Here is an 11,320-nt window from a genome sequence, read left to right as displayed (position 1 = left end):
CCACTCTATTAGAATTTGTGCTTGTTATACTTTTTTTTTTAAACCTATTTTCTTTTATTTATTTATATTAATTAATTTTTGGCTGCGTTGGATCATCGTTGCTGCAGGCGGGCTTTCTTTGGTTGAGGTGAGTGGGGGCTACTCTTTATTGTCGTGCGCGGGTTTCTCACTGCAGTAGTTTCTGTTGTTGCGGAGCACGGGCTCTAGGCACGTGGGCTTCAGTATTTGCAGCACGCCGGCTCAGTAGTTGTGGCTTGTGGGCTCTACAGCGCAGGCTCGGTAGTCATGGTGCAGGGGCTTAGTTGTTCCGTGGCATGTGGGATCTTCCTGGCCCAGGGCTGGAATCCATGTCTCCTGCATTGGCAGGCAGATTCTTAACCACTGCGCCACCGGGAGGTCCCCATGCTCGTTATACTTTTTTTTTTTAAAACAATTTGCTCTAATTCGCAAACAGGATTCTTTTAGATCGAATCTAAAAGAACTGCGATTCTCCAATTTGAGTGCTTATCAGATCATCTAGCATGGTGTGGATGCTTTTCAAAGATTCAGATTGCCCCCAGTTTTTGACTCAGAGGGTCTGGAGTGTTAGCCAGCGATCTGCGGATTAATCCGCGTTAATTCTCCCAGCAGGAAACGCTCTGCTGCCAAACCGCCCAGTTGAAATTACTGTTTACTGCACCTACATCACCAAGGTTTAATAGCTGTAGCTTCGGACCCGCCACAATCAACCCCCCTGACGGTCAAGCTAGCCGCGCCCCAGGACGGGGTGACGCCAGCATCATTTCCCTGCCGGGATGCGGTCTGGTAACTGCTTCTTGGCCGGTTCCGCTACCCATGTGGTCGCCCAGGGCAACCATAAGGTCGACGCGAAAGATCAAAGTAAATGGGTAACCAATGCCTGGGCCGAGGCTGGCAAAAGGTCTAATTAATCATTTGGAGGTTCAAATCTAAAAACGATACTTAAAAAAAGTAATTACCGGCAGATTCGCGTCCGGGGGAGGGGCGGTACTTCCGGGTCACGTGTGCTGCCGCCTTGACCTTCCTCGCAGCTCGGCCATTTTGTCCCAGTCAGTCCAGAGGCTGCGGCTGCGGAGAAAGCACCTGAGGAAGAGCAGCGAAGATGCTATCCGTGCGCGTCGCCGCGGCCGTGGCCCGCGCCCTCCCTCGGCGGGCCGGGCTGGTGAGCGCGGGGTCCCGGCGGCAGGGAGGGGGCTCGGCGGCAGTAGGTGGTGATGCACGGGCTCGGCCGCTCTTTCTGCGCGGAGGGTGAGGGGCTGTGGCGGCCCTCGCCATCTTGCTCCGCTGGCCACTCGGGCTGTCTTGGGCTGGCGGCGGAAGGGCCCTTTGGTCGCCCCGTGCGGGAGGGTGCCGAGTGCTGCAGGGGAGGCAGTGACCTTCGTGTTATCCAGAGATGGCGCCTCCGGAGGATTCCAGTCTTTGTCTGAGAGAGGCCTTGAGTGAAGGTCAGGACTGGGGCGCTAGTTTTCTGAGGCCTGCTGCGAAACGGCGAGGTTCGGTCCCGCTGGTTCTCCGGGTCTTCCTCGTTGAAGGTCAGAGCACTGTTGTCAGGCCTGGTTGAAGCGAGCTTGGGGAGCCTGACATTGTATTGAAGGTCAGCAGGCCCCAGGCTTCCACCTCTTCCCCGAGGTCGGTTCAGAGGACATCAATAAATGAAGGTGGCTTTCTGAATGCTTCAGTAGGCGGTCTCTTAGTGCTGAATAGTGAAACGATCATGAAAACACCGTACAGGTGCAAATATGCATTTCACTGCGGCCGATACCTTGACAGCAGAGGAGCTGGCTTCTAAATTGTCCTAGTCAGGCAGATTTTCCTTTGTGGTGCTTTGACGTGTTTTAAGATTCCTTGAGGAATCGTTAGTGTTTGAGAAATCAAGTAAAATAAAATGGAACATAGGTTGGAAAAAACCTGTGGAGGTCAGTGCCCTTCATTACTAATATCACTTGGAGTTACGGAAATAACTTTTAGGTCCTGTGTAAACACTTTTACTTGTTCTTTCATTTTAAGAGTAATCTCAGTTTGGGAGGTGAAATAAATATATTGGTCATTTTACTACCCTAACCACCTTTGGTACCGTTTTGGATTTCTGTTAGCAAAAAAAAAAAAAACAAAACATTTTTAATGATTTTCATCCAGGTCCTATAGAAGGAAGTGTCTTCAGAATTGACATTGACCAACCACAGTGTTTCAACTTGAAGGAGGAGGGGTCCAGATTACTGCAAGCTTTGTTGACATTTGTTGGCATTTTTTTTTAAAAAGTGCATGTGCCATATCTCTTAGTTTCTAATCAAACTCTAACATTTACAGGCTTTTTATTTTTAAGGTTGAAATAGAAAATCTATTGAGATTTGCCCCTTTTAGGAAGCAGTTTATCAAATTGAGAATTTCCACAACTCAATTGAAATATATCTAAAGTCAAAATAATATTATCTGATGCCTTTAAAAAGAAAGATATTTTGTTAGCTGTTGCTTTTTAAAATATGCTCTGCTTTTTTTAGCATATTTATTGTGTACCAGGAGCTGCATAATAAATTTTCACATAGATCAAAAGTGCTTTCTCAGGTGGTTAATATTTACGCTGATAATTTGATCAGGCCAAGCCTGCGTTTGTTTAAGCTTGCTAGTTTTATAAAGGCTTTTTAAAAAATTAAATTAAAAAAAAAATCCTTGCACTAGGTCTCCAAAAATGCTTTGGGGTCATCCTTCATTGCTGTAAGGAACCTCCATGCCTCTAACTCTCGTCTTCAGAAGACTGGTAAGTTGTTAATTCTGTGTCTACACCACACTTACTACCTTGCGATTAAGTGAAAAATGAAGTTACGTAGGTTACATACCTATTGTGGATGTTTTGGGTTTTTTCCATTAGTTAGTGTTTTCTTTCAATTTTAGTTACTATGGAATCTCAGATTCTTAACCCATAATGAGCCATTTAGCCCTGTCTTGGTAGGGTCTCTTGTTCTAGTGAAATGAACTATAATTATGTATTTCTCTTTTGATGTTAGTACAGGTTCTTTTTTTTCTCATAATGAATGCTCCTTTGGTGGAAACAAAGTATATGTCAGGTGGTGGGCACCGTTTCTGATCTATGAATCTTTTCCTCTCCTAAAAAACACTGAAAAAAAACAGGTAATTTTTACCTCTGTGTTTTTCAAAGACAATAATTGGTAAGCTATACCTGGCAGTCTGAATTTGCACATTGTAAATGCGATAGAGAGGTGAGGAGGTAAGTTTAGGAAGATGCTGTAGGTTGGGGAATTTCTTTTGAGATGTGCATTTGAAATAAAGTTAGGTATCTCCCACATGCTGAGATGAAGAATAGTACCTGTATCCTTTTAAAGGAAAAGTTACAGGTTTTCCCCACTATTTGAAAGTGGAACATTCTAATGAAACCTTTCCTTAGCTGAAATGGCTAAAGTGTGAAGAAGCGATTACCCTTTTTTGTAAAAGTGAAATGGCATAAATGGAACTTTCAAAAAGAGGGGGATACCTGTACTTACACTTTGTTAAACAGTTGCCCTTTTTTTTTGGCTGCGAGGCGGGAACTTAGTTCCAAGACCAGAGATTGAGCCTGCGCCTTCAGCAGTGAAAGCACAGAGTCCTAACCACTGGATCACCAGAGAACTCCCAAAGAGTTGCTTTTTAAAATACACTGCATTTTAAAAATATGCTTTTTATAGAGTTTAGTTTGAGTTATATTCAAATTTTAACATAAATACAGATTTCCTAGAGATTAAACCAAAGAATTACAAGATAGGAAATGTTTATTTTAAGGGTATTGCTTAATTTGATTAGCTCCTTAATCTGGTTTACATTTGTCTCGTGAAGTTTTCTCTCAGTCACTTGGATTCATTTTCATAGTGGTAGGTATCAAGCTTTTTTGAAAAGAATGTTGGACATTATGTTTTAGAATGCAATTTAATTATTATGATCACAACTCTAGTTTATATATTGTTAGGGAAATGAGTTTTGAAAAGGTCTTTGGCCCAGGCTCTTTTTGTAATGGAATTGTCCTCTCTTAATAGGCACTGCTGAGGTGTCCTCTATTCTTGAAGAGCGTATTCTTGGAGCTGATACCTCTGTTGACCTTGAAGAGACTGGGCGTGTTTTAAGTATTGGTGATGGTATTGCCCGTGTACATGGGCTGAGAAATGTTCAAGCAGAAGAAATGGTAGAGTTTTCTTCAGGTTTAAAGGTGAATTATAAAATGAGATTTTGATGTTTTAACATTGGTGTCTCCTCAGTTAATTCATTTGGTAATTCAGAGGTTGTGTAAGATTTTTTTTTTAACTTTGAATCTGAATCTGCTTCACTGTTTGTGTTTGTCATTATTATAGATTGTGAAAAAAATAAATTTTTTGTTAATCAAACTTTTTACCCTAGGGACTGATTTACACATAAGTTGTAAACATTAGCATTGAAATGTAAAACTGAGTAAATCTTCACCCAGATTTTGAGAAGTTCAAGTCATCCTATACGAAAGCATTTGATAATTTTAATTAAATTCATTTCCGGTGAAAAGTTGAAAGCCACTGACTTTGTATTTCTAGTAAGAGTGGATCTATTGTTGAAAAGTGAGCTAGTGATGTAGCTATCAAGCTCTCTAATGATACAAGTCTACTTTTTTCTATTAGATTGAGCCTAGTTGGGCAGTAAGGTGAGAAAAGTTGTAGGAGTCACGGGTTCTCTGATGAAAGCAGAGCATGATATCCAGGTGGACCAGGGGCAGTAGGATTATCCACTAATCACACAGGGGGAAAGATCTTCTTGGTCTGCTTGGTAGTGTCCAGTGTGGAAAAAGAGCCTGTTGGTGTGGAAGACTAATTATGGAGCCGAAAGTTTTATCAGTAGCTCTCAGACCTTGGCTAAGAATTTAACCTCTCATCTATAGTGTATATATCTTTGAGAGGTTAGGCTGAAATAGATGAACTGAATTTCCTTTTAGCTTTTTTTTTGGCTGTGTTGGGTCTTCGTTGCTGCACATCACATGGGCTTTCTCTAGTTGTGGCGAGCAGGGGCTGCTCTTCATTGCGGTGCACTGGCTTCTTATTGCAGTGGCTTCTCTTGTTGCAGGGCACAGGCTCTAGCTGCGTGGGCTCAGTAGTTGTGACCTGTGCAGGCTGAGTAGTTATGGCGCACAGGATTAGTTGCTCCGCGGCATGTGGGATCTTCCTGGACCAGGGCTCAAACCCGTGTCCCCTGCACTGGCAGACGGATTCCTAACCACTGTACCACCAGGGAGGTCCCAACAGGGCAATTATTAATTTAAATTTTAAATAGTCACATGTGATTAGTGACTACTCTGTTGAACATCAGATATTCAGACTAAAGATTTTGTACCTGTGATGATATTCCATGATATTCCTCTGTATTTAGTGTAAGTAATTCTCCAGAGCTTCATTTATTGACCAGAGTCAGTTCCTGGACTAGCCTTTTTGCTTTGGTTGTGATTTAGGGACCTAAAGTCTTACCATTTTGAAATATGATTGTAATGATGAGAGATGACCCAGCACTGTCATATTATATAGATTTGTTCTTGATTTAAGTAGCTTTTAATCTAACTTTACTAACCTGATGGGTACAGGTTCTGACTAGATAGTTTTTAAAAATTGTTCATGGAGTTCTCACAGATGTGAATCAAGCATGTCTTAAAATTCCCAGTTGACCTGCATCGCTTTATTTCATACTGGCACCCAGTTCAAAAACCATAGGCAAAGGAAATGCAGTAGAAAAAGCTTAAACTGTTCAATTTCTTTGCTGCTTTTAGTTCTTAGAGGATGTGATAAGGTGCTTCTTAGGCTTATAATTCTAACCTATAATTATTCAAGGGAACGTGTTGCTGTTTTAGAAGTCTTAACTAAGGAAGATTTTTCGTTGGAAAAATACTCACGAGTAAACCAGATCTGAAAAGTCAATATTACTCTTTCCCTCTATTTTCATATGTAGTGTAGGTATATGGGAAGAAGTGCCACTCAAGCTTCATGGGTATTCAATTGTGTCTTTTGTATAGGGTATGTCTCTGAACTTGGAACCTGACAATGTTGGTGTTGTTGTGTTTGGAAATGATAAACTAATTAAGGAAGGAGATATTGTGAAGAGAACTGGGGCTATTGTGGATGTTCCGGTCGGCGAGGAGCTGTTGGGTCGTGTAGTAGATGCCCTTGGTAATGCCATTGATGGAAAGGTAGGTTTAACATTTATTAGATGTGGTTGTAGCTTCTAACAAAGAGCCAAACTGATTGGTCTGGGGTTTCTTTTTATCGTTTAACAGGGTCCAATTGGTTCCAAGACCCGAAGGCGAGTTGGTCTGAAAGCCCCTGGGATCATTCCTCGAATCTCTGTGCGGGAACCAATGCAGACTGGCATTAAGGCTGTGGACAGCTTAGTGCCAATTGGTCGTGGTCAGCGTGAGCTGATTATTGGTGACCGACAGACTGGGTAAAGACTTGATAGCTTGTTGAAAAGTTCTAACTAAAATTTGCTCTGTGGAAAGATTACTTTTAGGCTTGGAATGGTAAATACTTTGGATATCCAGGAGAGAGTAGAATGTGATGTGAGGAGGAAGAGGAAGAGGAGTGAAATTTAAGTTGGGGGATCCTTTGAAGTGTTTAGTAATATTTATGTTTATTTTCTCTTTTCAAAGCAAAACGTCAATTGCTATTGACACAATCATTAACCAGAAACGATTCAATGATGGAACTGATGAAAAGAAGAAGCTATACTGTATCTACGTTGCTATTGGTCAAAAGAGATCCACTGTTGCCCAGTTGGTGAAGAGACTTACAGATGCAGGTATTAAGGAACTGTAGTCTCGTTGTTATCTGGGATGCTGCTAATCTTAGGATAGCTTATGCTTAATGTAGGCTGATTTTAATTACTCCTTAATGAGCTGAAGTTTCTAATATAAATCAATACAAAAGTAATATGTAAAAAACTAGTAAAAAACAGCAGCTAACTTAAGGTTCTGTCAGTTTCTTTGAAGTAGAAGCTATTTGGATAATTTTAATAGTAAGTCACAGTAGTAAAGCAGTTAGATAATTTTTATTCTAGTCTCTAATCTAAAATCACAGTATTGATAACCATATAAAATTAAAATTTATTTTCTTCTCAGATGCCATGAAGTACACCATTGTGGTTTCAGCTACTGCTTCGGATGCTGCCCCACTTCAGTACCTGGCTCCTTATTCTGGATGTTCTATGGGAGAATATTTTAGGGATAATGGCAAACATGCTTTGATCATTTATGACGACTTATCCAAACAGGTCAAATGAAATGTATTTTTAGACTCTGTATGTTAGTGCCCCAGTGGTAGTTGACAAATGTAGCTTCTGTCTAATAGGTGAACTTCACAACCCTTTTCTATACCATAGGCTGTTGCTTACCGTCAGATGTCTCTGCTGCTCCGCCGACCCCCTGGTCGTGAGGCCTATCCTGGTGATGTGTTCTACCTACACTCCCGTCTGCTAGAGAGAGCAGCCAAAATGAACGATGCTTTTGGTGGTGGCTCCTTGACTGCTTTACCAGTCATAGAAACACAAGCTGGTGATGTGTCTGCTTACATTCCAACGAATGTCATTTCCATCACTGACGGACAGGTATTGATTTTATGATTAAATAAGTGTGAAAGCTTCGGATGATTTGAAGGCATTGGTTGAGATTAGTAGTTTTGAACTAATTTGTTAAATGCTTTTTAGTTTTCATTATGGAAAATCTCAAACGTAAAGAGAATAGTATAATGAAAGCCCACATATCGCACCCATTTATCAATTCGTGGTATAGTGTACTTCATTCTTGCTTTCTTTTTACCCACTGTTCTCTTCCCTGTATAATTTTGAAGCAAATCCTGGAGAAATCACACCACTTCACCTGTATAAGATTCAATATAGATATGATACCTGTTCTTTTCTCATCTCACTCACATTTCCTAATCTCAGCAATAGAATATGCAGGTTGATTGGGTTGTGAAAGATTTGAGGAGCTCTTTACTATAAGACATTTAGCATTCTTCCTGGCTTCAGCATTTGCTACAATGACTTAATTTTGAAAATAGTTGATTTCTTTAGGCCTGCTAATAAGCGTGAGTATTTTCCTTACATTGTAGATTTTCTTGGAAACAGAATTGTTCTACAAAGGTATCCGTCCTGCCATTAACGTTGGTTTGTCTGTATCCCGTGTTGGATCTGCTGCCCAAACCAGGGCCATGAAACAGGTAATTTGCATCACTTTGTCATTAGGTTAAAAATCAAAGTGTATGGTGGTCTGTGTCATTGAGGTAAGTATTTTTGTATCATGTGAATTAACCATTTCTGTATTTTAGGTGGCAGGTACCATGAAACTGGAATTGGCTCAGTATCGTGAGGTTGCTGCTTTTGCCCAATTTGGTTCTGACCTCGATGCTGCCACTCAACAACTCTTGAGTCGTGGTGTGCGTTTGACTGAGTTGCTGAAGCAAGGACAGTATTGTGAGTTGTACTTTTCCATTTGGTCAAGTTCCTACTGTGTGTTAGGACCTGGGAATATCGCATAGCTCCTTATAAGAATATGTGCTGTTAATCTTTGATCAGAGATATTGTCTTTTGAATGTGATTGATACCTGTGTTAATTAAAGTACAGTCCTTACCATTTGAATGTAAATGTGAGGAAAGGTGTACTAATACCCTTTTTTGGGAGTTAAGACATAGTAGATTCCATTCCTCCCCACCATCGCCCTCTTGGCTATATGATTGTGGAATTTGGCAGATTTAAAAGAATGTTAGTGTCGGGAATTCCCTGGCAGTCCAGTGGTTAGGACTCTGCCAAGGGCCTGGGTTCGATCCCTGGTCAGGGAACTAAGGTCCTGCAAGCTGTGCGGGTGCGGCCTAAAAAAAAAATTAAAAAAAAAAAAAAATGTTAGTGTGTACTACCTTGCTATAAAATTTCAGCAAGTTATTTATACCCAAAAGAATATAAATGCTGCTGGATGATATACAGTGCTCATGGAATATGCTCAGAGGTTACACTTCAAGGCTTACCATTATGAGGAAAAAACTGATTCAGGGTGGGGAGGTGGGAAGGAGTACTGATGTGGAGTTTCCACTTGTGAAAGTAGGCAATCTGTAGACACGTGTTAATAATTTGTGGAAAAAGTAAGTTTCTCTGACTTTGGAAACATGGCATTTATTTGTTGAGCAACTCACTTATTTCTTTTCAGCTCCCATGGCTATTGAAGAGCAAGTGGCTGTTATCTACGCTGGTGTCAGGGGGTATCTTGATAAGCTGGAGCCCAGCAAGATCACAAAGTTTGAGAATGCTTTCTTGTCTCATGTTATCAGCCAACATCAAACCCTGTTGGGCAAAATCAGGTATGAACACAACTGATGTCTTCTTTTTTGTAAGCTTTAAAATGTAAAGTCTTGTTAAAATTCTTTTGAATTCTGTAATTAAGCTAGTCATTGAATTTTTATCCAGGTCAGAACTGATCTGCTTTTGTTTTCAAAATAGGGCTGATGGAAAGATCTCAGAAGAGTCAGATGCAAAGATGAAAGAGGTTGTAACAAACTTCTTGGCTGGGTTTGAAGCTTAAACTCCTGTGGATTCACATCAAATGCCAGATTGGTTTTGTCATTGTTTCTTCTTGTTCCATTTATAAAAGGATTATTGCAATACTTCAGATGTACAGTAATCACATTAAAATAAAGGTTCCATTATTGCTTGGTGGCTTTCTATAGATTGTTTTTGCGGTACGCGGGCCTCTCACTGCTGTGGCCTCTCCCGTGGTGGAGCACAGGCTCCGGACGCGCAGGCCCAGCGGCCATGGCTCACGGGCCCAGCCGCTCCGCAGCATGTGGGATCCTCCCGGACCGGGGCAAGAACCCATGTCCCCTGCATCGGCAGGTGGACTCAACCACTGCGCCACCAGGGAAGCCCTATAGATTCTTTAAAAAGAATGGAGATTATACTTTGAGGAATTGGTAAACATGTTTCTTAGCTTTTTTTACTTGATTATTATAAAGTTAGCAGGCCCACATAATATTCGAGACTGAGTTCTTTGTAAGATTCTAGAGTGCTTTGTGATTGATTAAAAAGAAATTCACTAACTGTATATATGTGGCAAAGTTCATATTTGATAATGTTGAAAAGTCTGATTGACTTCTCTTCCCAGAAGACTAATTTGCATAAAGAGGTACTGTAGGCAGGAAAAGAACAGGGCAACTAAAATTGTCAAGGAAATAAAAAGCTAAGTGAAGAGTGAAAGATTAGGACAAAAATTGAGAAAGGAGGTATCAGAGTAAAATTGTGAACATGTCAATATTTTCTCATTGTGTGCTTTAACGTACCTTTTATAAGCTGCAGTTCTTAAGTGATCAAGTTTTCATGGTTAGTATTTTTGGTCTTATTTAGGAAATTTTTACAGTCAGAAAGATAACTATATTTTCTACTAAGAGTTCTAAAGATTTGCTTTGTCATCTGAGCTTAATTCAGTATTAGAGTTCTCCAGAGAAATAAAACATAAACATAGCTGTATAGAGAGATTATGGGATTGGCAAGTTTGAAAGGGTAGATGGGCAGGTTGAAGACCCAGGGAACAGTTGCATCTGGGGGTAGAATTCCTTCTTCCATGGTGGACCTCAGGTTTTTCAACTGGATGAGACCCACCCACGTGGAGAGTAATCTGCTTTACTCAAAGTCTGCTGCTTTTTAAGTGTTAATCATCTAAAAAAATACCTTCACATGGGACTTCTCTGGCGGTCCAGTGGTTAAGATTCTGTGCTTCCAATGCAGGAGGAGCAGATTCGATCCCTGGTTGGGGGGGGGACTGAGAGCCCATGTGCTGAGTGGCACGTGGCCAAAAAAGAAAACCTTCACGGCAATGTCTAAACTGGTGTTTGACCAAAAACTGGATACCATAGCCCAGCTGAGCTGACATAAAAGATTGACCATCATCATCCATTTGGAGTTGTATTTTTGTGTAGAGGTCAGAAGTCGTTTTTTATTCTTTTCCATATGTATATCCAGTTTTTTCAGCTCCATTTATTAAATGGTTCTTCCCCACTTAAACTGCCATATGTGTGTTGTATTTAAATTTCACCCATGCCTGTGACTTTCTGGGCTCTATTCATTTTTAAATTAACACAGGTATATAATTTAATGAATCAAAAACTCAAGACAGGGCTGTTGATGAAAAATGGCAATCTCTTGCTTGTCTACCCCCAACTTTCTGCTCTCTTAAAGCAACTAACTTCATTTATTTCTTTTGTCAGTTACCTCCATATTGCAGTTTTTATTATGCCGCTTTTATATTATATGTGTGATCTATTGATCTCA

The 11,320-nt window shown here is 40.7% G+C and overlaps 1 protein-coding gene across 1 annotated transcript; it reads left to right on the top strand.

Moving 5' to 3' along the window:
* Nucleotides 1–1,038: 1,038 nt before the first annotated feature.
* On the top strand, nt 1,039–9,706 carry ATP5F1A (ATP synthase F1 subunit alpha). Its single transcript, XM_060028988.1, has 12 exons — nt 1,039–1,180; nt 2,695–2,773; nt 4,041–4,210; nt 6,026–6,199; nt 6,287–6,453; nt 6,659–6,807; nt 7,127–7,278; nt 7,387–7,611; nt 8,118–8,225; nt 8,334–8,478; nt 9,207–9,357; nt 9,497–9,706. The coding sequence occupies exons 1-12, from the start codon at nt 1,121–1,123 to the stop codon at nt 9,576–9,578; spliced, it is 1,662 nt and encodes a 553-aa protein (XP_059884971.1). The 5' UTR covers nt 1,039–1,120; the 3' UTR covers nt 9,579–9,706.
* The last annotated feature ends 1,614 nt before the right edge of the window (nt 9,707–11,320 follow it).

This window comes from Delphinus delphis, chromosome 13 (assembly GCF_949987515.2).
Source record: "Delphinus delphis chromosome 13, mDelDel1.2, whole genome shotgun sequence".
Taxonomy (NCBI): domain Eukaryota; kingdom Metazoa; phylum Chordata; class Mammalia; order Artiodactyla; family Delphinidae; genus Delphinus; species Delphinus delphis.
The sequence above is the reverse complement of the archived record's forward strand: the minus strand, read 5'-3'. Positions and strand labels throughout refer to the sequence as shown.

Bases quoted from the DNA above. Each gene is read 5' to 3' on its own strand.
- ATP5F1A (XM_060028988.1), top strand. From the start codon at position 1,121: ATGCTATCCGTGCGCGTCGCCGCGGCCGTGGCCCGCGCCCTCCCTCGG. The intron at 8,226-8,333 runs GTAATTTGCATC...TCTGTATTTTAG, and splicing joins AAACCAGGGCCATGAAACAG to GTGGCAGGTACCATGAAACT. The intron at 9,358-9,496 runs GTATGAACACAA...TTTTCAAAATAG, and splicing joins ACCCTGTTGGGCAAAATCAG to GGCTGATGGAAAGATCTCAG.